The sequence below is a fragment of the Naegleria fowleri genome, assembly GCF_008403515.1.
Source record: "Naegleria fowleri strain ATCC 30894 chromosome Unknown tig37, whole genome shotgun sequence".
Classification (NCBI taxonomy): Eukaryota; Heterolobosea; class Eutetramitea; order Acrasida; family Naegleriidae; genus Naegleria; species Naegleria fowleri.
This window is the reverse complement of record NW_025407969.1, coordinates 380,290-405,245: the sequence shown is the minus strand read 5'-3', so window position 1 is coordinate 405,245 and position 24,956 is coordinate 380,290. Positions and strand designations below refer to the sequence as shown.

The following is a 24,956-nucleotide window of genomic DNA, read 5'->3' as shown; positions in this document are numbered from 1 at the left end:
TTAATTACTTTAAATTATTGGAAGAACAAAACAACCCCATCATCATCATGACACACAAGAATCCTTCATCTTCATCTTCTTCAATTCTTCCTTCTTCTTTCAAACTCTCCAATGTTCCTGTCATTAATCAATATGAAATTGGTCTTCCCACTGGATGTGAAGCTACTTCTCTTGCACAAGCTCTTCAATATTTGGGTTTAAATGTTTCACCCATACAAATTGCCACCATGTTGAAAAAGGAACCCTTCATGTTTCAATTACCACTACCAACCTCATCATTGAAGAGTCGAGATAATGACCATCCTACGAGTATCACCAATAATAACACTAGTCGATCAGATGATGGTGGTGTTGTCATCACTGACAGTCATCCTACGAGTATCACCACCACCACCATGAATGATGTTTGGTATGGTGGAAATCCGAAGAGAGCATTTGTGGGAAATCCATTCAGTGCTGTGGAAGGTATGGGGTAAGTATTAATACTAATACTAATACTAAAAGGAATCGTTTTCGTGACAATTAATGACTGTCATTGTTGACCATGTACATGTATGGTTCTCGCTTGTTCTTTTTTTGGAATGAATGGTTCTTGTTGATGATGATGATGATGATGTGTGTGTGTGTGAATATAGAGTCTATGATGAACCACTGATTGAACTTGTCGATCACTTTTTCATTCCCATCCTTAAGAAACTTTATTCGATCCATCCTTACAATGGAAATGTCAATAACAAGGGTTCTATTAATGATGGTCCTAAAAAAGTGGTCAAGGGTGTGAAACGATTCCTCCCCCCAACTCTGGAATGGAATTCAAAGAACAATGCTCTCGAGAAGAACCATTTTCAATCCATTCTTGAATACATGTACATTCATCAAGTACCTGTGGTGATATGGTGTACCTTAAAGATGAGAGAATCTTTTCACAATTCACATGAAACATGGATGGATTATTTAAATGAGGAACATTGTATTGAATGGAAGAGTCCTGAACATTGTGTAACATTGATTGGATTTGAGAATTACAATAATAGTAGTGAAAACAAGAGTGTTGAGAAGAATGAGAAGAATGATTCTTCTTCTCTACCATCTGTCGTTATTGTCAATGATCCAGATTATGGATGTGAAATGAGATATGATCGAAAATTATTTGAAAAAAGATTTGAGGAAATGGGAGGAATGGCATTTTCATTTGAATTTGATGAATGTCCTCTCGATCAAAAAAAGGAATCACTACTCTAAAGTCTTTGTAAGAATTCTAAGGTCATCATTCATCACTCTCTTAAATTCAAGAACTTGCTCATCCTATGAATGGGTGCCTCTTCTTCCACAAAATAATGATCCATTCCTTTGAAATGACCATCTCTTACTTCATATCGATTACTGAAATAACACTTTTCACAGAGCACATATTGCAAACACTTATTACAAGTGTATCGAAATCTTCCAGTAAATGCAACTCGTCTGCATGCTGTACATTCTGAATGATAATGAATCCATTGAGAGGGTGAATCATGGAGTACATGTTTCAATGCGAGTTCAACATGTTCCCAATCAATCTCAAAACTATTATTATTATTACTATTATTATTATTACTATTATTATTACTATTATTATTAGTATTACTAACAGTGGTGTCATATTCATCTCCCAACAAGACATTTGCGAGTTTCAAATAGTGAACACAATGTTTAAGGGAAGCAAATGAGTAGTTTCGTGTACTCTTACACGTAGTGTTGTTGTTGTTGTTGTTGTTGTTGGTGGTGGTGGTGGTGGTGGTGCTAGTACTTGGCATGATTTCATTTCGAATGTCTTGATGTAGTATTGATGGTGATACTAATGCTGATACTACTACTGATGGTGGTACTGGTGGTGGTGGTGGTGATAGAAGAACACTCTCCTCACCACCACCAGAATTATCATCCATCTTGCTCCTCCTTCTCTCAACAACAATATATTTCAATGCTGAATGACCACAGTAATACATGAGACCTAACATCATGAGTACTTGCTGATCATGCTTTTCTGCACACTCCATCATGTAATACATGGCTTTTTGATCATTTCTCTCCATTCCATAGAGTCCAAACAAGTATATTTGTGCTAATTCTCTCATGGCACAAACATAATGACGTTGAGCACATTTCACCAAATAGTCAATACCTTGAAAGACCATGTGATAATGATGGTGATGACTATTTGATGTTTCATACAGAGAATCCTCATGGTTGTCATCATGACATCGACTTGAATCACCAATATGATTACTATTACTTTGACCACCACCACCACCACCAATATGATTACTATTACTTTGATCAATACTACTTTGACTATTACTAGTATTAGAATGACTAGTATGAATATTAGAATGACCACCACCACATGGCACATGTTGTCCTTTCAAATACAACATTCCCAATTTGGTCAAAGTGAGATCATGATGTTGCTTTGCAGCCAAATCATAATATGCAAGTGCTTTTCGTTCATCTTTCTCCACACCCATTCCATTGAAATATAAATAACCCAAAGAGAGTAATGCCACAGGTGCATTTTGTTTTGCCGCTAATTCATAATATTCATGAGCGAGTTGTAAATTCTGACAAGTTCCATATCCCAAATAGTACAAATAGGCTAATTTGATCAGAACAGCAGGATCATGATTTTTTGCTGCATGTTCAAAATATTGAAATGCTTTTTGTGAATCTTGTTCTACAAGTATACCAGAAATATAGAGTTGACCCAATTCTAACAATGCATCAACATCTCCTAATTTGGATGATTCTTCCAAATATTCAATTCCTTTTAAGGTATTTTGTGGAACATTTCCACGTAGACTCATCATTCCCAAGAAATAGTAGGCATCCTTATCAGATTCTTTGAGTGCTGATAATTCAAAGTATCGAAATGCCTTTGCATAGTCTTGAATGATACCATCTCCTCCATTGTAATACTTGTAACCTGCATTGTAAAAGGCACATGGTGAGAAAGAGCAAAGAGATAAATCCAATTTCCTTAATTGTGAAATGCTTGAATCAATCATGATCACTTCTTTTCCACCTCCAGGTATATAGAGTCGTATTAAATTTCTCAACTTGTCACTCTGAGTCAATGCTTTCACTCCATTCACTGTAATGCTATAATTACTTTTTAAATTTAGAAATGTTAAATGTGTCATAAATGGACTTGAAGCAATGAATTGAACTCCTTCATTTCCAATCACATTCGATTCCAATTCAAGTGTTGTTAAATGTTTCATATATTCACTCGTGGCAATGGCCTTCACTCCTTCATCTCCAATTTGATTTCCATCACAATTCAGAAATGTCAAATGACAGAATCGAGGATTTGAAGCAATGGTAGTGATGCCATTGTTTAGAATGTCACACCATTGGAGATTTAAAGATTGAATTTGAGTCAAATGTTCACTTTCTACTAAAAGTTTCACACCTTCACTGTAAATTTGGATTTGACCAAGATTCAATTCACAAAGTGTCTTCAAGAATCTGTTGGAAGAAATGTGTTTACAAATATTTTTGGCTTTTGGATTACCAGAGAGCGTTAAAATTTTGATATTCTGTGCGAATGGTCTCTGAATGATTGTTTTGAGTGCTTTTGAACCAATGTTACAATTTGAAAGATTTAGATTGGTCAAGTGTTTGAATCTGTGACCATTTTTAGCAATGACTTGAGCTGTCTTGAAAGTGATTTCATTTTCACTCAAATTCAATAAAGAAATATTTTGTACAACTTCACTTGAGAACAATACTTGCCAAGTGTCATGATTCAGTTTGTTACAACAATCTGATAAATTTAAACTTGTTAAATTTCTCAAATTAAAACAATGAGAGAGTAACTGAATGCGTTGATCCATGGAGTGATTTGTACTATTCTTCGGTACTTGATTTTCATCACCATCATTAGGACACGAAGTCTGTTGCATGACGACATCATGTCTTCTTCGAATGTTCTTCAATGAACTCCAATGAGAAAAATCCAATGAAAGAGGAATTTCCAATGATTTTCTATACCATTGATAGGAGACTTTCATACAGACTCGAAAGATGAATTCCGATTCGAGAAATTGCAAAATATGAAAGACCATATCATCTGCTAATTCATCAGATTGATTAAAGAAATATTCATGATCACCATGGTGGTTGAAGAGAGAGTGGTTGGATCTGATCATCATCACCTCTTTCTCACCATGAATGTCGTTCAACAAGTCCTTTTCCTCCAATACGAATTTCGGATCATCTCGATCGTTGTTGTTGTGGTTGATAGGAGGTGGTGGTGGTGGTGGTGGTGGTGGTTCTTGCTCAAGCTCAGCACGTTCTGCCATTTTTGTAATTAAATTATGAGCGAGCTTTTGGAATGCCTCTTTCAAGATCCATTCGTTGGAGAGGTCAGCGTTTTGATAAAAAAAAAAGTACTGGAAAAACCTGATGCAGTTCATTGTTCACTCCAGGCTTGGAGTTGTTCGTAAAATTCTGTTCTTTTAATGTCTTAAATTGGAAGAGAAGACTGAAGCTGATCGCTCTAATGATGTTGTGGTGTGCGCAATAGTCTAACAATTCTTGAAAGGTGAAATTGAAAAGGTTGTTCATGAAGAACGTTGAAGAGGTTTCTGACAGAGACTGATTAAAAAAAAATGACCAAATTTTCCTCTCTCAAAAATGCCATTCCTCGCAAAACCAAGAAGGAACGATCGCAGCCCAAATGGCGTCGGGAGTTGGGTTATGGTACTCTCGAAAAACATAAGGACTATAAAGTGAGATCCCGAAAGGCTCATCAAATAGAGGAGCAAAAGAAATTATTAAATGAACAAATCAAGAACAAAAATAATGAAGAATATTACATTGATATGGCTCATTCTCATAAAACAGACACTGGAACCACCATTGTTGAAAAGATTCCAACATTAAAGAAAAAGAAGGAAGCTTTAAATAATTTAAAAAAAACAAAGAGGGAACAGAGAATACATGTACAACAAAATGCAGAAAAGAATTTAAATCTGCTTAAAATGAAATTGCAAATTATTAATAACAATATTACTAAATTGAGAAAGAGTTTAGGATTCTTAGAATTGGCATCGAAAACAGACAAGAAAGTGAAACACAAAATTTTCCTAAAGTCTGAAGAAGATTTGGAAAATTTTGATCCTGTTGAACATTTTGATACAGATCCACATTTAATTACACAAACTCATAACAGAATTAAGAGAAAAACATTGGCAGAAATGCCCATCCAAAGTTATGCTCCAAATTCAGGAGCTGATGCTTACTCTACATCGACAACAGATAATGCAACTCTTGAAGCCTATAGAAAATTAGAAAAGCTTCTCTCAAAGAAGGAAGTTATTGAAAAAACCATCAATGATGTTGAAGTTGCATTGCAATTGACAGTTTCAAAGGAACAAATTGACACAATCGAAAGAGACAAGGAAACTACAAGGAAAAATCTGAAAGGAGATTATTCCGATGTAAAGACAATCAAGTTCAAGAAGGAAAGAAAGAGATGAGTGAACACTTGCAATGTTCTTTCAATAAATAATTTAATTATCTACAACATGTATAAAAAATGCTTAATTCGTGTCGGTTGGAGTTGTGGAAGTTGCTGGTGGTTCCTCTGTTGGCTTTTCTTCCTCTGTTTCAGAATCCGTGAGTGGAACCTCTTCGTCAACCTCTGCATTGTAAGAAGTTTCTTGTTTTTGAAGCTTTTGTTTAGCAAGTTCTGCTTCCTTCTTCAATCGTTCTTGTTTTTCTCTTTCCAACTCATGAGTTTCCTTTAAGAATTCACTTGTGAACTTATACCAAACATTACAACTGTAAAATTCAAATCCAGATCCAGACTTGGTATGAGTGGTATCAATGGAAACAACACGAATTCTGTGTTCGGTGTGGTTATTAATCCAGATTTGAGCCTCAGTTTCAGCTTTGGATTTAGCTTTTCTACATTCAAGAATTTCTGATGTATTTTCAACAAATCTATCAAAGGTTCTATTAAACAAATTTGTCTCAGTAACTTCAACATTATGAATTTGTTCGTAATTAACAATGGATTGTTGTAACTCTAAAATATCAATTTTAAGACCTGGCTTTACAATTTGCAAATCAATTTTTGCGACCACCTTTGTGTTGTTGACAATAGAAACAGTCAAGCTGTTGTAAACGTCACGTTGTTTGATGGCTCTCAAATCAATAAAACCCTCTCCTAAAGGAACGGAATTAACATCCGATGCTGCTCCAATATAACTCAATACAGAATTCAGTGAAGATTGTTGAGCTTCTTTTGAAAGAGGTACTTCCAAACTTGCAATGATTGCCAAACCCACTAATGACTCTAAATTAGGTAAGAAATAGTGATAGTCACTAAATGAGAATGATTTATCATTTGCCAATGGGAATGTGAATTGTGGGTGTTGAACAGTTGGAGGATTTGCTGGAATTAATTCACCATCTGTCATATTGAAAAATATATGGTAATTTCAATCACAATAACGTAATTCTGTAAATTACACTTACTAGCATCCTTCAAATAAATTTGTAATCGAATGAATTTAGGAAGGCCTTCCTTTAGTGCCTGAAGTATTTGCTTGTTATGGATTTCAGGTAATTCTACATTGTAAATACCCTTTCCGATAATTAAAATTTTGTTGGATGAGAGAGGTCTGTTCTTGATTTGAGGTGATTGTTGGTTACCCATAGTGCTTGTCTGGTAGTATTAATAATATCGGAGATGATCATTTATTTTCAAAACCAACTACCCACCTTTTTAAATTCGTTAAAACAGTTGAGTGCTGCTGTTTGAGTGGTGCTGCTGCACGAAGGCTTTTTCTCGATCAAGGAATTTTTTTGTGGATTTTTGTTGATGGACTTCGATTGGTTGGCTCTTAATGCACCGAAATGGAAATCCAAATAAGAGTCTCTTTGATAATTGAAACAAAGTATGAATATGCAAGTAACACTTGTCATGTCTTCTCTCTTCTTGTTCCCAATATTTAAAAAGTGAAAGTACAAGTAAAAGAGTCATTTTCACAGGAAGCTATTCAATCACAATGTGGAGAGTTTGTGATGGATGAGCTCAACTCTCAACTCTCGATCACACCTCTAAAAAATGATTCCGAATAGTTCTCAAGGGATGATGTTGTCACCATCCTCATCGTCGTCGTCCTCTACTTCTTCTTTGAGCCTTTCACGTCATGACTCAGTAACGCACTCCTCACAAGGCTCGTCTTCCTCTTTCCAACAACAACAACAACCATCATCATCACTCTCCTCAACACCAACACCACTCCTACCATCATCATCATTGAAAAAAGATCGGTTTGAATTTAAACTTGTCGGACACTTTCCCTCTCGTTTTGAAAACATTACATCCCAATGTTATCATTCCTCACAACAACTTTTAGTATTGGGAAGTGAGTTCGGAGAGGTAACATTTGTTGGAGGAGATGTTCATCATTCCATTCATATTTCAACGGAATACAGAATTGAGAGTATTCAATACGATGATGACTATCCAAAAACAAATTTCTATATTTTATGTAATCATCGAGAGAGTTCAACATTGAATTCCTCTATTTTGATTTGCTATGATTTTGTGAAAAAACAAATCACTCAACAAATTACTTTTCAACCCACTCAATACGTACAGGCTATGAAATTTTACAAATCTTATTTATTACTCACGATATTAGATTTCACCAACCCTAATCGGATAATTCCATATGTCAAGTACATGTCAACCTCAAATTTTAAATTTATTTCAACTCTTACACTTCTTCATCCAATGCTTGCTCAACAACAAACACCCATTCAACAACAACAACAACCATTCATCATCTCTGATTTAAAAATAACATTTGTTGAACCTCATCCTCAATATGATCATGTCATTGCAGTTGGATATTCAAATGGGGACACAATTATTTATTATATTTATCATGTTCAAAATACAAGTAATAATTTGGTATCTACCAATTTGAATTGTATTTCCATCCCAGCGAATGTGATGGTGACTTGTCTAAATTGGCATACTCCAACCATTCTAATTACAGGATATGGAAATGGAACATTTACGTTGTATGAAATTAATCATCCAACATTCCAATATTCAAAATATTATGAAATGAATATTCTCAAAGGATCCACCTCCTTTTTAACCTCTCTCAATCAATATATTATTTTTGGATTGAAATCAGATCAAGTGGATGCTGGTATTTATTATTTAAAAATGAATTACGAAATTAAATCGATCGAATTTATTAGAAATATTTGGTGTGAAGGAAATGATGTTCACAATATCATACCTATGAGATCAGTATTTGATCATTCATCCACACTCTCACTCTTTGCAAGTGTCATCTATGGGCCAAATAGAAATGTTCTCGTTTTAGATTTGTTGGAACGAATGGTCTATCAACAAAAGGAATTACAACTTTTTAACGTTGAGAAATATTCAGTTCTCACTCCATTCTATTCCATTAGAGATTTACAGTCTAAGAATGATCAATTTGTCATGTTGAAGGCCTCTAACATTGAATTATCTAATTTAATTTATAACACATGTCTCAATAATTATAACAATGAAACCTATCGAAAGAATATTCTTGAATATTACATGAGACCAGCCACTCGATGGAATATTTTAGGAATGAAACCTTCCCAATACAGAGTTGATGTGAACATTGACGATGATAATTACATCTTGGCTAAATTATCAGATACCGAATTAGGAAGTGCCATTGAATTATACCTATGTAAAACATACTTTAATGATGTGAGATATATTTACACTATTGGAAATCAATCCAATTACAAACTATTATGCAAATGGAATGATCGTGTGATTGCACTATACACTTGTGATGGTCATTTAGATTTTCTGCATGTACCTTCAGCTACAATTTTCAGTCACAACATTGCCAATGGTCCAACAAACACACCTCCAAGAGCGACTAATTCCTCTCTCACTCGATCATCTTCAGAGTTTGGTCCAAATACTTTTCAGGGTATCATTTCACAAATAGCTCGTCATAACTTTAAAAGTCTCAATTGTTCTGGAAATGTTGTGAAAATGTATCCCATTCAAATTATTAATCAATTATTACTCGTCTATGACAATGGAAATATTAAGATAGTTTCTATTCATGATAGTGATCGATCAGATTCTGATATTATTGAACATGGAAATGATCATCATTTTGGAAGTGTTATTTTTGAACTCACTCCAAGTGATCTCAAACCCTCTTCTCATGATTCACCATTTATTCGAAATATTTTACCCAAAATGTCTTCTTCGAGTAGTAGTAGTAGTAGTAATCAGTCAAAAGATGAATGGACTATTACTTCTTTGGAATGTTCTTTCTATCATAACTGTATTTATGCTCTGATTGGTTATGCATCAGGAAGACTCTGTTTAATTCATTTATATGATTTAGATTACATCACCAAACATTTTGCAAAATGTAACAAATACATTCTCTCTCAGAGATGGAAAGATCTTGCCGATATGCTCTCTCCAATGTGTCTTTACGATCATCATTCGAGTCCTGCAATGGGAAGAATTATGGATATTTATACAGTGAATGATATTTACAATGAATATTCGATGAATTGTATGATTGATGGAAGATTTCTACCACCTCGTCTCCGTAATGAATATGCAGCAAATTGTCTATTGAATTCCTCATCCAACACGAGTCCTCTCTGTTATACCATTTATAGTAATTCTCTAACGAATGTGTTCGGAACAGCCAAAAATAATTACATTACATTTCCTATTGATTCTAATTATCCATTGGTGGTTCTATTTCAAACAAAGAAAGCAATGGCACTCTCTTTTCAATTTACTTTGGATATTCTAGATATCAAATTTTATACCATTTCAAAGATTGATCAAATTGCAAGTTATGCATTTTCTGTGAATGGTGTCTCTTTTGAATTTGATATTGATAACAATTACAAGATTGTACAAAGTGATCAAATTGCAATTGCTGCTTCTGGTAGTGAATATAGAATTTATGTGAGAAATACAGCAAGTGGTGAATGTATTGGTGGTGGTGGTGAATCTGTGAAATTTGAGTGTATTGGATCAAGTGCAGCACCTGTGGATTCTCTTCTCAATCAATACATTACAAATATGAACATGAAATTACTTTCTCACAATATTCATGATAAGGAAATGGAAACAGAACTTCAAAGGTCTATGAACATGTGTGATATGGATTACTTGTGTCAATACATTGATCATATTGAAATATTTAACAACATGTCCTTTACAGAAATGCAAACACCAGGAAAGAAATCAACCATTCAACCAGAAATTGTTGGATTTTTATCACAATCTGGAATTCCTCCACTTGGACAACCTCATGTATTATCTCGATCCAAATACATTATTGTAGTTCGACAGAAAGGTATTGAAGAATATATTTTAGAGGCACCAATGATCCGATTGAAAAAGTTTTCACTCAAAGAAGGTCGAAAATATACTCATTCCAACATGATTCAATCAAGTGCCATTGAATTTGTTGGAAATTTGGAAAATCAATCACTCATCATTGTGGATCAACAATTTAATTGGATGATATTTACATTGAGACCATCTCTTTCACACAAGTCATTTGAATGTGTCTATTCACATCGAATTCAACACTTGTATGAAACAATCAACAAGTCATTCATTTCTCATGAAATGCATTCCATTTAAAAACATTTGACTTTGGAAAAGATATTTTTCTCTTCAACAATGATCATATTTATATGGGTACTTTATTTGATCCCAAATATCATAAGAGTAAGGACATTCTTGAACCTATTCTCTATACCATTGATTACAAACCATCCAAATTAGCAGCAGTTGGAGAGACTATTGTGAGCTTTTTCAAGAGCTTTACAAAATCAACACCCAATGAAAAGGATTTGAATGACCTATTTTGGAAAATATGTTCTCAATTACAAAGAGAGGATTTAAATATTGTGAAAAATATCATTGTTGCTCCACCAACAGTAATCTCCTCAGCAACAACAACAAGTAGTAGTGCATCTCAACCACCACTCGATCATGAAAAAACAATCATTTCAACCTTCCTTTCAAGTGAACTTGCGAAACCACTTCCTTTACCACCCTCTCAGAAAATGTCAACGACATGGCAATCAGACACTATTAATAGTGGTAGTAGTAGTAGTAGTAGTAGTAGCACGAATATCACAAGTGCAAAGCAAGCACAACAGCAACCAAGAAATGTTGTTGATAAGAGAGAGCTTTTACTTGGACCACAGAATGATAATACAATGTTCAATGAACAAAGAATGTTAGGTTCAGATAGTGCATCCATGAAAAGGTAAGATAATTTCATCAACAATTAATGTTAAAATGTTCTTGTAGATCTGAATTAAATCAAAGATTGGAAGAAACAAAACAACAAATGCAAGAAAATTTAAGAAAATTGAATGAACGTGAAGAGAAATTAAGAGAAATTAAGGAAAAAACAAATGAACTAAGTTCAGCAGCCAAGTCATTTGGAGCGAATGCTCAAAAGTTGACAGAGAAATCAAAAGGATTCTGGTTCTAAATATTCATTTATATTACAACTTGTGATATTGTGAAATGTCAATACTTGGATGATCGAGATTTGGAAATGGTTTGTTTTCACACTCCACAAATCCTTCGTTGGGTTGTATTTTGCTTCTCTTTTCCTTGACATACTGGTATGCTGTTTTAAAGTCCCAATGATTTTTCTTCATGAGAAAGGCAATTGTTATGGAAGCCGAACGAGAGCATCCGCTTGCGCAATGAAATAAAACCGATGCTTTTGTTTCTTGTTGAGATTCCAAGAACTTGTTGACAAATTCAAACGCTAGATCAAAGTGAGAAAATATATCGAAGAGCGTATCGTCATTTAGTTCTAAGTGATAATATCTCACAGGTCCTATTTGTTCTGAAATGACTTGATTCTCAAAATGGTTGTTGAGTTCTCTTGCACAATTCACAACACATCCAATGTTCAACTGCTCAAAACAGGATTTGTTTCTAGCGTGAGCAAACGATCCCAGATAAATCATGCCATCAATAATTGTACTTGGCATAGATGATTGAAATGAACTTGCAGACATTTTTTTGAGGTTCAAGTTCCCATGCTTGTTGACACTCCTCAGTTCCTTTCGGAATATGATATTTATTCCTCATCTGGAAGTGCAAATTTAGCATTATGATAAACGTTTTGAACATCATCATGATCATCCAATTGGTCAATTAATTGTTGCAAGTTTTCAGCAACCTCTGCGTCTGTCACTTCAATAAAGGTCGTTGGTACCTGACCTATTTCACATGTAATATTGGTAATGGTAATATTTAAAGCCTTTTCGATGGTGGTCTTCGCGCTCTCCAAACTTGCCTTCACATTGTGTACTTGTTCATGTGGACAAAAAAGAGATACCTCAATAAATTGTTTTTCCATTTCATTTTCAGTTGGCTCCAATTTTAAATCTTCCACACCTTCAATATCTGATACTTTTTCAAACAAGCTATCATATAGACTATCCATCTTTGAATGTGCAATCGGAATTGTAAAATTTACAACTCCCTTCTTCTCAAAACACCACTGAACAGAAGTTCCTAATTGTCCTTTATGATGTGAAAATAATGTTCGCACTTGTTGTGCAGTTCTATTCTTATTTTCTGTCAAAGCCTCAACAAGAAATGCAACACCACCAGCTCCATATCCTTCATAACTGTTATATTCCATATGAGCATCTTTTTCATTGAGTCCTGATTTAATAGCTCCATCCACTATGTGTTTAGGAACATTGTTTTTTCTTGCCTTTTCTAAACAAAGACGAAGTCTCAAATTGTCAGCACCAGCTCCACCAAGTTGAACACATGTTTTAATTTCTCTAGATAATTTGGTATAAATTTTCATTTTCTGCACATCTGTAATTGCTTTTTGATGTTTAATCTATGGACGTGGTGAGTGAGAATAATGTCAAATAAAAAGATAGAATAATTTTGTGTGAAAGTCCCGAAATAATTTTAACAAATTGTCAAAAATAGGATCATCAACATTGCTAGAACTCGCTACCGGTTTCTCTTGGTTCCAGAGTACAAACCTTTGACCATTTGTTATGTCCAGCCAAATTCAAAGAATAAATTGAAGAAAATTTTCTCTCTTGTTGGTGGGTTTGATTACTAGAAAAAGAAAGAACAACAAGGCTCCGAGAATGAATGGCCTTGTGAGCCTGTTGTTGATGAGCCAACATCATTCCGATAGGACGCAAAGAGAATTGACGAAACATTTTTTTTAAACGAATTGAGAAAGAGCAAAACGTTGTTTTGGGTAACACCAGTTTCTTACTTACTGCGTATGAATATGCCACTGTTTAGGTGTTGTGTGGGTTTCAATAGAGCAGAGGGTGCACCGTTGCTTTATTTCTTGATTGCTTGCTGACTTGGACCCAAGCTAACTAACTCTATATCGATCTCTGTCTTTTCGTTTTCTATTCTCTGAAGGATTGGTCTCTTCCAACAACAATTCTGGGTTGCCTTTTCAAGCAAATATGCACCGGTGATAAGGAATCAAAAAGATAGACATCTCAAGATACAATGATTGTTCCTTCTTTCTTCTAACAAAAACAACTCTGATCTTCTTCTTCTAAATTCAAAACATGGTTCACCATTGATTCCTTTCATTTGTATTAATACAAAGATCTGACTTGCCAGACTACTTGGTTTAAAATCTCATCGGGGCTGCTTTTTGTCAATCACCCTCAGCTTTAAATTTTCCATTGCTCCTTCCAATCGTGAGAGAAAGATTCAAAAAGATTCAGGCGGCTTGGTCTTCAACAAAATTCGCACAAAAAAACTCGAGGCTCACATTCTCTGTCTCCACGCCGTGAACAACACCGATTCGCACTTCCTGTACGATATTGTTGTTGTAAATTGTGTGATCATCATCATCCTTGAGAGTTTACTCCAATCATAACCGCTTTCATTGATAGCCCTCATTGTTGAATACACCAACAAAACCCTGCACACCACAGTACTATCATCATGGCTACTAGCTCCCTTGTTCATGACCTCATCCACAAATTTGTGAATGAGCCTCTTCCATTGCCATACGAGCAAATTCCAATGCTTAACAAGGCTAGAAACTATATTTTGAATTTTACCTTTGAAAGGGATGATCCATTCCGTATGAATCAATTCTTTCCAACCACTTTTGTTCCTATTGCACTCTATCTTGTGATTACATTTGCTTTAAAGAAAATCTTTAAAGGAAGACCTTTAGATTTCAAGACTAATCCTCTTTTGTATGCATTTGGATTCGCTCATAACGTGATATTGAGCTTGGGTTCTTTGATTATGTTTGCTGGTATGATGTACGGATTTTTGCAAGTCGCCTTTACTTCATATCTAGCAAATGAAACACCTGGACAATCATTCCTCATTGGAATTTGTAACAGTAACGGCACTTTTTGGAATAATAGATACGGTACTGCATTTTGGATTTGGGTATTCATGGTTAGGTATGTATTATTGATGATGAGATTTAATGTGTCATCTTGTGATTGAAATTTTTCATGAATTTGTTACTTTGGCGTGACAATAGCAAATGGTGGGAATTTATCGATACATTCCTCTTGTGTCTCAAGGATAAACCTCTCCAATTCCTCCATGTATGGCATCACGCTACTGTTCCTCTCCACATGTATCTCATGTTGATTTCTGAATGGGACCCAGCAGTGTTTGGCTTCTGCTTCAACGCATTTGTTCACATCATCATGTACTACTACTATTTGCAACAATACAGAGGAATTGATTGTTGGTGGAAGAAGCTTGTCACAATTATTCAAATTGTGCAATTCGTAGTTTGCTTTGTTATCTTAGGAGTTTCAATGAACAGCCAACACTGTGAATTGGACAGCCAATCATCTCGTATTGCTCTCTCCTCAACATTTACATTGTACCTCTCATACTTGGTTTTGTTCATCAAATTCTATGCTTCAGCTTACTCCAAAAAAGGCAGAAGAAGCACTGGTGACAAGAAGGTTGAAGCCGAAGAAAAGAAGATGCAATAATTAAATTATTAATATACAGAGTTTGCTCATATAATTGTTTCTTGGTGTGATTCAGTTTATTCGGTCTTGGAAGGTGTTGCCGATGGTCGTGCTGATAAGAGGAAAATCAGGACACGAAAACAACACGGGAAGATGATTTATTGGACAAGAATTAATTGTATTACTTTACAAGAACAAAATCAAAACACATACGTTTAATATCCGCCAACCCCTCGATGATACATTCCAGAGTGATATTGGTGATGTAAACCTTGTGTTGGTCCTCCGCTTCCATCATCTTCATCCTCTTCATCCTCTTCATGCTGTTGTTGTTGGTGATGGCTCAATCGGTGATGTGGTTGTTGTTGTTGATGATAATTTACTTGTTCTTGTGTTGGTTGATTCAATGTATCCTCTTCCTCTTCTTCGTTATAATTTGCTGAGTTTACCTTCTCACATTCATCAATCCACTCGCTATATACATCAATGGCAGACATGATGTAAGTGATATTTGTTTGATATTGTGCTCCGCAAATTCTACAGGTTAACTTTCCGGTGCTTTGTTTTCTATCAATCACGCATTCGACTGTTCCTTCATGATTGCAGAAAGGACAATCGAACGATGTGGGCAACTTGGGTTGGACTTTCTTTGGTGGAGGTTTTCGAGTCTTTCGTTTTCCCATTTTTAAAAACGGTTTTTTTTTTGAATTTGGAAGATCTCTGTTAGACCAAGTTGATTACACAATTATATATGAAACAATTAAGTTGAATAACACTATCTATCAACTTGATATTAATGTGAAAAGCGACAGCAATATTTTCAATTTATTTTCAATGAAGAATGACACAATAGATAGGAAACTTTAAATCTGTTTGGCATCATCAAGATGAAGTCCTCCCAACAGCTTTTCTGGTGTATATTCCATTGATCCAATCTTTTCAATGGTCTCAATTAGATCATAGACAATTTCTTCTCTAACTACACTATCTTTCTTATATTGGGGGTGAGATCTAACAAATTCTCTAATGAATGCAGCATTGGTTTGAAGTTTTCCACTCGCTCTCAAACTCACCAAGCTCAGATATCTTTCAAGATAAATTCTGTCTTTGACTTCGCAATGCATTTGATCAAGATATTTTCTTACTAGAGGAATGAGTCCAATAAATTTCTTATCCTCTTCATTCACTCCGTTCATAATTTCATCAATGCTCAACTCTCTAGTGCATTTCTTCAGATCACTCTCACTCATGCTAATATTGGGATCAGAATCTAAACAGACTCTGAACTTGAACTTTTGATTAAGCACAGCATCTCTAAGATGAGCCTTTTTCATGTTGAGATCAACTTCTGATAAAGGCATTAACATGTTAAGTTTAAAGGATAAAATTGCTCTTGTCAATAAAACAATGAAAACAGTGAATGCAGCATTTTCAAAATCTGTGAGTTGAACTTCCATCACTCTAAATTCAACTCTCCAACCAATGGAGGAGTTTGGACCTGGTGGAGGCTTAAATCTAACAGTTTGCCAGTTTGTTGATTGCAGATTTTCAAAGTGAACACTTTCACTGTTGTCATCAATTTGTTTGCAATCTGTGAATATAACAAGAGGGTCACGAATAAAGTAATGAGCAATATGTCTTGCCAGCTGTTCATCAATATTGCTTTCACGTAGAGTTTTGTAGGATTTTTCATCAATTTCAACATTAAGATCACTAAATTGTTTTGCTTGCGTATTTTCTCCAATATACAAGCTGATAGAATCATATCTGCTCTTTGTGATGTGCTTGGTTTCATCATCCCTTCTATCATCGACGCTTGCACTTACAATATTCCATCGGACATCTGTTTCCGCCAAAAGACCACGTGCTAAAGGTGTTGCAGCTGTGAGAGCTAACATTATTGGACACAAAACAGCCAACTGGTCGTAAAGGTTTCTTGCTTCGTGAATGTCACGAGCCAACAATGTGCTTTGCATGCAACAGCAGCCCATTCCAAAAGCCATTGCGTCCATGTGGATGAAATGTTCAAAATCTGTAACCAATCTAGTGGCAGAAGACGAGATCATCATTTGTTCTTTTTTTTGTTTGATTAATTCATCAATGTTTGGATAATAGGTCGAGTTTTCGTCTAAATGATGAATTCTTTTACCAACATTAACGTCAGTGTGTTCGTCAATAAATAATGGAACGAGAATGTTTACGTTTTTTCCTCTTCTCAGTCTAATATTTCTGGTGAGAGTTCCAAATCTTGGATGCTCATTGGTAATAATATCAGGTATGTATGGAGATCTCGAAATTGGGCCGTTGAATGTCAACAACTCATTTTCTTCGTTTTGTGACAATGGTAAAATATCTCCAATATGGGAATATGGGCTTGTACTAATGTCGTTCAGCAAAATTTTCTTTGTTGCTCCCAATAGAGGATACAAAGACATGGTAATCACCGAGTTTGTAACTCTTGGAGATTTGATGTTTTCCAAAATTTTAGGAACAGTGGATTGAGCAATCATTCTTCTTCTTTTCATTGATTCCTCACATTTCAAATAGCATGAGATACATCCTTCGTAAGGAAAGAAAGGTGTTCCTTCAAGCATAAATCTTCCATATTCCGGTTTCCAACTTGCTAAAGGAGCATTTGGTATTAATTGATGATTGTAGTCATCTTCTTCTTTCATGAGTACATCCAAGACTTGCTTGGCGTGTAGAGAAAGGAAAATTCTCTTGTTCTCGGTATCCTTTTCCAATAAGAGATATTCAATTTCATCACCCCATTTCAATTCCTTGTCTGTTCTATCTTTCACCTTGTTGTAAATAATGATAAATTGTTTAATTCCGTGCTCCTTTACATAATCAATCAATGATAGAGCATCGGTCCATTTGAGAGGAGTTCCTGCTTTTAAAAGTCCCATGTTTACAAATGAATCGCTATCAAAATTCAATGATCCAAAATTTGGTAGATTTGATGTTAAAGAATTTCCTGATGATAAACCCGAGCAAGAGAGAGAAGGAGTCTACAACAGGTCTTTGATGCCAAAAGAGAGAGTCGTGAATTTTTTTGTTGTTTAGCCTTCGTGTTTTTCATCAGGATCGGGCTGACCTCTCTTGCGGACGGTCTATTTGAATAGGGTTCAAGGATTGCTGCGATTAAGAAGAATTGACAAATTGATTGCATGACAAACATGTCCTATTCTTGAACGTATTTGAAGAAATAATTTGCGTGCAATTGATCTCAGATGTGTTTCTCTTTCTCCTTCAAATGACAAACCTCTTCTTTCCTCCAAATAGGGAGGTCCATCTCCTTAACCTTATGAGTCGTTGAAAAAAAACCCAAAGAAAGGCTCTTACAAGAGAGAGAGGCTTTCCAAAAGTCCCAATCGTAAACCTTAAAGCTCAAAACACCTATTAGAAAATCTAGGAGAGTCCTTTCACAGTCCTTGCGAAAAGATAGAACGTTTCTTAATTGGAAATCGATTCTGAAATATCGACACCACTTCAACAAGAGGTTATCGTCAAACTCTTCTACAATGTCAAGGATCGAATTTTGGGAGTCCATTTGATGAATTGGAGAGATCAAAGCCTTATATCCCCTCCACAATACTTCTATCTTCTTTACAGTGGGCAAACCATCATATCCAAAAAAGTAGGGAAAAGTTCTTCAACGTACGTTAACAAATCAAATCCCTCACTTTCTGTTGTACCCATAATAAACTGTGGATGTCCTCAGGAATTGACGGATTAGGATTGCATGAGATAGACAGTATTTAAACATTATATCAAGTCTTATCAATTAGTAATGAGGTTATTTGAATCATCTTCAACAACCGATGGACACTCTAGAGGATTGAGATCGTTCAGTCCTCTTGTTGCAGCAACATCTCTTTCGTATATATTGCTCCATAACCTTTCATGACCTAAAAACCAGAGTTTTTTCTTGAGAAAATCCTCTACTTCTGAAAGGTTGCCAAACATTATATTCTCTCATTTTGCTCACGACACCAATTGAAACCGAATCCAACCTCCCTAAAAAGTTTTAGGAAAGACCTTTGTGTTATTCTCCCATATCTGTCTTTAGGAAATTAACCTTCTCAAGTAACTTGTCGAAATCTTTCTCGTCTTTTTTCAATCAAGAGATTTTGCATCCATTTCTTAATCTCTTGAATGTTTTTCACTTGGGTCAGCATATTGCAAGCTTGCGGTATTCACGTCTAACCTTCGAGTGTGACTGTGAATCCATCAAAGGCCCAACTTCTTCTTGCAACTTGCACCAAATAGACATTAGGGTTTGTGTCCTTCTCCTTATTAGAGGAATTGAGAACCTTTCATCTAAAGGAAGATTTCCACGATTGCGAAGTGAGAGAGCTTCTTTCCAAGACTTCGGTTCTTCTTCTTACTCATCATGATGTTGAGGGAGATAATGTCCTCTTCGACAGAAGAGAAAGAATTTGTTGAAAAGGATCTAAGACCAGAATGGTAAGGAATTGTATTGTTTGATGATGAATGACCCATGCAAAGGGATCAGCATTTCCTTGCATGAATAGAGAAAGTTGTTGTCTGCAAACAAAGGATTTAAATTCATTTGCATGGCGATTCAAGTTTGTGCTTTTCAATATACGTTCATTGGAATGTTATTATACACACAAGAGTTGATTAACTTGTTTTTTTGACTGACCATCTGGAAATACATGGTCTTTTTAAAGAGGTTTGGTGGTCCTTTTGATGTTTAATGATGATGTGATGGTTTTAGGAGGGCAGCTCCATAAAATCCATTTCTCTTTTGATACCCATCAAAAAGAGCATTGAGGTGGGCTTTTGATGTGAGTGCTGTTTTGGAAATTCCCTTAAATGGATATTTTGTTTCAGTCCTGTCAATTAGAAGAACCTTTTGTTGCAAGAGTCTTACGGAAGTGATTTGGGAGTGTCTCTTTATTACAAGTACATCTTCTCTTGAACGAAGGATGAAAGAATGGGATGTTGCTCGAGTTGTAGGTAAACCTAGTATATGATGGATTTTCTCTTTTGATCATCAAGTTTGCTATAAAAATGCTTCCTCCTTCCTCGCTTGATCCTTCTTCTTCTGGCGCTGTGGTGATGATCGTCAATATCAATGGAGCCACTTGCAGTGGAAAATCTACGCTTGCAGAAGAATTATGTAAGTTGTATTGTTACTTACATCAAGAAGATCAGCTGGAAAATTCATGAATATCCTCATCATCATCCTCATCCTCATCATTATTAGGTCAAAGATTTAATTCGCCTATTGAACCTATTGGCCAAGATTGTTTCTTGAATCGCAACATTCCGATATTTAAAAAGAAGGTTGAACTTTCCGATGATGATCATCATATTCACGAGAAATTACAACAACCATCCAACCATCAACAAACTGATTTATCAAGAACATCCATGGACTCTTATCGAGAGTGGCCAAATTTTGAGTGTGAGCAGAGCATTAATTTTGTTCAATTTGAGCATGTCATTAAAACTGCAAGAGATATCATTCTGACCTCACATCAAGACCTTCAACAAATGAAAAGAAAATTTATGGAATTTGGCTATACGTGTTGGAATGAAAAATTTGCGACCTCTCAAACCTTGATCATTTCAAATGTGAAGGTTTATGTCATTTTCGTCGAAGGATTTTTATCATGCTGTGATTTTAATTTAATTTGTAATTTATTTGATATTAATATTTATTTAAATGCCACCAAAGATTTGTGTCTTAAAAGGCGATCACAGAGAGATGCTAAAAGAGATGTATCAAACGTTTCAAAAGAATTTATATTGTGGTTTAATGAACTTGTTTGGCCATTTCATGAGCTATATAGAACTCGACAACTTTCCAATATCATCAAATCAGGAAAACCATTTTTGTGTGTCAATTCAAATGATGATATTGAGGAAATTCAACAAAAGAACAAAGAAAAATTATTGGACAAGGTTTCTACTTTCATTAAGGGCTTGTTGAAGCACAAAGGAGGAGAAGACTCCCTCCATTGTTGTAGGTACCCAACAAGAGATGGTGAGACCTCTCATTGTGACCATCAATTTGCTGAAACGAACAAGATGATCATCAATCCACTCCTCCATCACAATCTCCCAGAATGGTTTGATGTGAACATGAACCATGAACAAAGTGAAAAAGAGTTGGAGCAATTCTTATTCTCTCATCATGTAAAGTGATAAAGACATTTGATAGTAGTCGTAGTACTAGTGAGAGGCATGGACCTGAAAAAATTTTAGAGAAAAAAAATGCCGCAAACCACTTCCACGACTTCCACCACCACCAACGGAGAAGGAAGTAGGAGGAGGAGAACAAGTCCTCTCAAATCCATTCTCAAAATTCCATTATTTATTTTGGTAATAGCCATGTTATTGAGAGTGTACTTCAAGTTGGAAAGAACAAGAGAAAAAATTGATACACCCATCACGAGGACATTAATTTATAATGCAACCATTGTGAATGAGAATCAACAATTTTTAGGACATGTTCTCATTGAAGGAGAAAATATTAAGAAAATATATAAAAAGAAGATGAATTTAACTAAATTTCAACAAGACTCTTCGACAAGAATTATTGATGCCACTGGATTATACTTGCTGCCAGGTGTCATTGATGACCAAGTGCATTTCCGAGAACCAGGACTAACACACAAAGCCACTATTTATTCAGAATCCAAGGCTGCAGTAGCTGGAGGAGTGACCTCTTTTATTGAACAACCAAATACAAACCCACAAACCACAACTCAAGAGTTACTTGAACAGAAATTTAACATTGCACGAAACACTTCTCTTGCAAATTTTTCCTTCATGTTGGGAGGTACATTAACCAACTTGCAAGAAATATTGAAAACAAATGGAAGAAATGTGGCAGGAATTAAGTTGTTTTTAGGAAGTTCAACAGGAAATATGTTAGTGGATGATCCAAAGGTTTTAGATGAAATTTTCTCGAAAACAAAAGTACTTATTGCTGCACACTGTGAAGATGAAAAAACGATTCGTGAAAATTCTAAAATTTATAGAGAGAAATATGGAGAAGATGTACCAATTCGATGTCATCCAGAAATTCGAAGTGGTGACGCATGTTTCTTGTCTTCTTCATTTGCAGTGAATTTGGCTAAAAAGCATAACACTCGATTGCATATTTTCCATATTTCTACTGAGAGAGAAACACATCTATTTGACAATAAGACACCTCTAAAAGAAAAGAGAATTACATCCGAGGTGTGTATTCATCACTTGTGGTTTAGTGACAAAGATTATGAAACGAAAGGCGCATTTATCAAATGGAATCCAGCCGTTAAAACTGAAGCTGACAGAGAAGGTTTATGGAAGGCATTACTCGATGACAGATTGGATGTCATCGCCACTGACCATGCTCCTCACACCATTGAAGAAAAGACCAGCAGTTATTTTAAGGCAGCGTCTGGAGGTCCTTTAGTACAGGTGAGTGAGTTTAATCAATTTACTCAACACTTTTGATTTTTTGTTCATTCATGAAATATTCAGCATTCGCTAGTTGCCATGTTACAATTTTATCATCAAGGAAAAATTAGCTTGGAGAAAATTGTCGAGAAAATGTGTCACAATCCAGCAATTGTATTTCAGATTGAAAAAAGAGGTTATATTCGAGAGAATTACAAAGCGGATTTAGTATTGGTGAATTTAAATAAGCCTTGGACCGTTGACAAATCAAATATTTTGTACAAGTGTGGTTGGAGTCCTTTCGAAGGAGTCGAATTCAAATCCAAGGTTGAAAAGACCTTTGTGAATGGTGTCTTAGTGTTCGATAATGGAGTTTTTGATGAATCAATCAAAGGCCAAAGGCTGTTATTCGAACGAGAAGGCCTCGAGTAAGAATAAAGATCAAGTGTTCGAAGTTCTTCAAACATGTGAATATACATCATTTCGTTTTATTAATCACCAACAGCATAAGCCTCTTCGTTCAACTTTCTTTGCCTTCTGTGAGAGTGTTGCACCCATTTCCAATCGACAATTCGCTTGTCATTGTACAAGATATTTCCATCATAGTCAGGATTTACAATAACATGAGTGATGTCATCCCTTCTTTCAGAAAAATCATCTGCAATTTCTCCACCATAAGCAATGATGTACCTCCTCAATTCTCTTTGATTCTTAACTGCTGGATCAAAATAAACAATACATCCCTCAAAGAATGAAGGCAATGCAGCTTGAGGTCCTTCAAGATCCACATCGGCAACTATGGGTTTGTTTGACAAGTTCAAGTTAATGTACTGCAGCATTTTGTTTTTCAAATGATCGATGCTGTTGATCAGTTCTTCCTTGTTTGTTTCATCGTCGTCCATTGCCAACTTTGCGATACTTCTCAAAAATTTAGGGCTAGGTGTGTTTAGTGACCATTGCTCAAAAAAGGCCATAATATCACCTTCTCTGGTACATGAAATTGCTGCTCCAAAAATGTCTTCTCTTATAAAATCAGCAAAGGATTTTTTCATGTTTGGAGAGTCATCAAAGAACTTTTTAAATCTCAAAAGTTCTTGTTCTTCTGATGAAGATAGGTCACACTTGTTGACCAACGTCGTAGTTGGTGGCGAGAGAGAAGTTGCTGTTGTTGCTTGTGTTGGTGGTGCCTCACTTTTCTCGTTCGTTATCGATGGTGATGATGTCGTTGGTGGCTTGTCATTTGGCAAGGCAGCACTGGCAGATGTTGTAACATTCTTAGACGATACATCAGTTTGAGAGTTATCTTTCGAAGAATCATGAACCACCTTTTCTGGTTTTTTGTCATTCTTAGGTTTGCTTTCGTTTTTCTTTTCTGGCTTTTGTTCTGGTTTTCGAGACACTTTTTTCTTTTTTCGTTTTGGGACGTATTCACCATCTTCTGCTTCCATATCTTTTTCAGAACTGTCTTCACTTAATTCAAAGTCAATGTCAGATCCTAGTGACGCTTCTGCCTCTTCATCATCACTTAGCGAATCATCTTTTTTCAATGAGTACTTTTTTTCGTTCATTCGCCTTAATTTCGAGTAACAGTCATAAACCCACTCTTTGGTGACAATTTTTGACCCTTGCTTTTGTGCTTCACGACCCTTATCAGAAACAAACGCAGCAACTTTAGATATTGTCGATTCATTACCAAAAAATTGTCAAACAATAACTCACCTAAGTGTGTAGTGTCTGAGGTAACATTTGGTCTATAACTGGCTCCCATTTCAAGTGCCTTCTCTCTTATAGTAGCTCTTTCTGGATTTTGAATACCACTGATTGCAATCACACAACCAACAAGAACGTTCTCTTTGGAAGTTACTGGCCCGTCTTTAAGATTCCGCTTGTCCTTAATTGTTGTCTTGTTACTCACCACAAAACCTGCTAGATTACCATTTTCGTCAGCATCGCTAGCATCGTCTATCATTTTATCTTCATCATCTGTATTGGATGGATCTGAAGAATATTTCTTTTTCCTTGTTGTAGTCTTTTTTCTTGTGGTTGGTTTCTTTTTGTCAGCTTTTTTTTGGTCTTTCTCACTATCTGACTTATCACTTTCATCTAAACCAGCAATTGATTTAAACTTGATAGGTTTCTTCTTGGACTCTTCTTTCTTTCTTGTTCGTTTTTTTGAAGTGTCAGTTTTCTCAGAACTGTCATCAATGTCATTAGTTTGGGATGATGATTTTGTAGGTTTAGCAGTAATACCACTTGGCAATGTTCTTTTCTTTACCTCTGTTGAAGAAACACTTAATTTTGCACTCGGTAAATTTGGCTTGATATCTAAAGAGGGGGAGGCCGAGAGTTTTGTGTGGGCCATCTTCCTTGCTTGCTCAAATTTCTCTTGAGGATTTTCGTCTTTTACATCATCGTCATCAGAAAGTAATGGAATATCTAATGTTGCTCCTTTGATGAGCGAAGTGGATGACTCT

The 24,956-nt window shown here is 35.5% G+C and overlaps 14 protein-coding genes across 14 annotated transcripts in view; 7 read left to right on the top strand and 7 right to left on the bottom strand.

Moving 5' to 3' along the window:
* Positions 1-47: 47 nt before the first annotated feature.
* On the top strand, positions 48-1,242 carry FDP41_004488 (uncharacterized protein; the record flags this gene model as incomplete). The annotated part of the gene is made up of 2 exons (XM_044707907.1): positions 48-472; positions 636-1,242. The coding sequence occupies 2 exons, from the start codon at positions 48-50 to the stop codon at positions 1,240-1,242; spliced, it is 1,032 nt and encodes a 343-aa protein (XP_044561302.1).
* A 32-nt stretch (positions 1,243-1,274) lies between these two features.
* Positions 1,275-4,343, bottom strand: FDP41_004487 (uncharacterized protein; the record flags this gene model as incomplete). The annotated part of the gene is made up of 1 exon (XM_044707906.1): positions 1,275-4,343. One exon carries the CDS (start codon positions 4,341-4,343, stop codon positions 1,275-1,277), a length of 3,069 nt encoding a protein of 1,022 aa, XP_044561301.1.
* A 309-nt stretch (positions 4,344-4,652) lies between these two features.
* Positions 4,653-5,522, top strand: FDP41_004486 (uncharacterized protein; the record flags this gene model as incomplete). Its single annotated transcript, XM_044707905.1, has 1 exon — positions 4,653-5,522. One exon carries the CDS (start codon positions 4,653-4,655, stop codon positions 5,520-5,522), a length of 870 nt encoding a protein of 289 aa, XP_044561300.1.
* A 63-nt stretch (positions 5,523-5,585) lies between these two features.
* On the bottom strand, positions 5,586-6,975 carry FDP41_004485 (uncharacterized protein; the record flags this gene model as incomplete). The annotated part of the gene is made up of 3 exons (XM_044707904.1): positions 5,586-6,460; positions 6,526-6,715; positions 6,772-6,975. The coding sequence occupies 3 exons, from the start codon at positions 6,973-6,975 to the stop codon at positions 5,586-5,588; spliced, it is 1,269 nt and encodes a 422-aa protein (XP_044561299.1).
* A 142-nt stretch (positions 6,976-7,117) lies between these two features.
* FDP41_004484 (uncharacterized protein) lies at positions 7,118-10,714 on the top strand (the record flags this gene model as incomplete). Its single annotated transcript, XM_044707903.1, has 1 exon — positions 7,118-10,714. The coding sequence occupies one exon, from the start codon at positions 7,118-7,120 to the stop codon at positions 10,712-10,714; it is 3,597 nt and encodes a 1,198-aa protein (XP_044561298.1).
* Positions 10,715-10,767: 53 nt separating this feature from the next.
* FDP41_004483 (uncharacterized protein) lies at positions 10,768-11,579 on the top strand (the record flags this gene model as incomplete). Its single annotated transcript, XM_044707902.1, has 2 exons — positions 10,768-11,348; positions 11,393-11,579. The coding sequence occupies 2 exons, from the start codon at positions 10,768-10,770 to the stop codon at positions 11,577-11,579; spliced, it is 768 nt and encodes a 255-aa protein (XP_044561297.1).
* A 13-nt stretch (positions 11,580-11,592) lies between these two features.
* Positions 11,593-12,120, bottom strand: FDP41_004482 (uncharacterized protein; the record flags this gene model as incomplete). Its single annotated transcript, XM_044707901.1, has 1 exon — positions 11,593-12,120. The coding sequence occupies one exon, from the start codon at positions 12,118-12,120 to the stop codon at positions 11,593-11,595; it is 528 nt and encodes a 175-aa protein (XP_044561296.1).
* A 62-nt stretch (positions 12,121-12,182) lies between these two features.
* Positions 12,183-13,299, bottom strand: FDP41_004481 (uncharacterized protein; the record flags this gene model as incomplete). The annotated part of the gene is made up of 2 exons (XM_044707900.1): positions 12,183-12,962; positions 13,114-13,299. 2 exons carry the CDS (start codon positions 13,297-13,299, stop codon positions 12,183-12,185), a joined length of 966 nt encoding a protein of 321 aa, XP_044561295.1.
* Positions 13,300-14,053: 754 nt separating this feature from the next.
* FDP41_004480 (uncharacterized protein) lies at positions 14,054-15,081 on the top strand (the record flags this gene model as incomplete). Its single annotated transcript, XM_044707899.1, has 2 exons — positions 14,054-14,529; positions 14,613-15,081. 2 exons carry the CDS (start codon positions 14,054-14,056, stop codon positions 15,079-15,081), a joined length of 945 nt encoding a protein of 314 aa, XP_044561294.1.
* A 194-nt stretch (positions 15,082-15,275) lies between these two features.
* On the bottom strand, positions 15,276-15,743 carry FDP41_004479 (uncharacterized protein; the record flags this gene model as incomplete). The annotated part of the gene is made up of 1 exon (XM_044707897.1): positions 15,276-15,743. One exon carries the CDS (start codon positions 15,741-15,743, stop codon positions 15,276-15,278), a length of 468 nt encoding a protein of 155 aa, XP_044561293.1.
* Positions 15,744-15,923: 180 nt separating this feature from the next.
* FDP41_004478 (uncharacterized protein) lies at positions 15,924-17,969 on the bottom strand (the record flags this gene model as incomplete). Its single annotated transcript, XM_044707896.1, has 1 exon — positions 15,924-17,969. The coding sequence occupies one exon, from the start codon at positions 17,967-17,969 to the stop codon at positions 15,924-15,926; it is 2,046 nt and encodes a 681-aa protein (XP_044561292.1).
* A 2,131-nt stretch (positions 17,970-20,100) lies between these two features.
* On the top strand, positions 20,101-21,240 carry FDP41_004477 (uncharacterized protein; the record flags this gene model as incomplete). Its single annotated transcript, XM_044707895.1, has 2 exons — positions 20,101-20,209; positions 20,297-21,240. 2 exons carry the CDS (start codon positions 20,101-20,103, stop codon positions 21,238-21,240), a joined length of 1,053 nt encoding a protein of 350 aa, XP_044561291.1.
* Positions 21,241-21,309: 69 nt separating this feature from the next.
* Positions 21,310-22,914, top strand: FDP41_004476 (uncharacterized protein; the record flags this gene model as incomplete). Its single annotated transcript, XM_044707894.1, has 2 exons — positions 21,310-22,503; positions 22,567-22,914. 2 exons carry the CDS (start codon positions 21,310-21,312, stop codon positions 22,912-22,914), a joined length of 1,542 nt encoding a protein of 513 aa, XP_044561290.1.
* Positions 22,915-22,973: 59 nt separating this feature from the next.
* Positions 22,974-24,956, bottom strand: part of FDP41_004475 (uncharacterized protein) — a gene marked incomplete at both ends in the record, with an annotated part of 2,120 nt that continues 137 nt past the window's right edge. The window contains 2 exons of the mRNA XM_044707893.1: positions 22,974-24,151; positions 24,202-24,956. The exon at positions 24,202-24,956 is cut by the window's right edge and continues 137 nt beyond it. Of these exons, the coding sequence (XP_044561289.1) occupies positions 22,974-24,151; positions 24,202-24,956 (1,933 nt within the window). The remainder of the gene's footprint in view (positions 24,152-24,201) is intronic.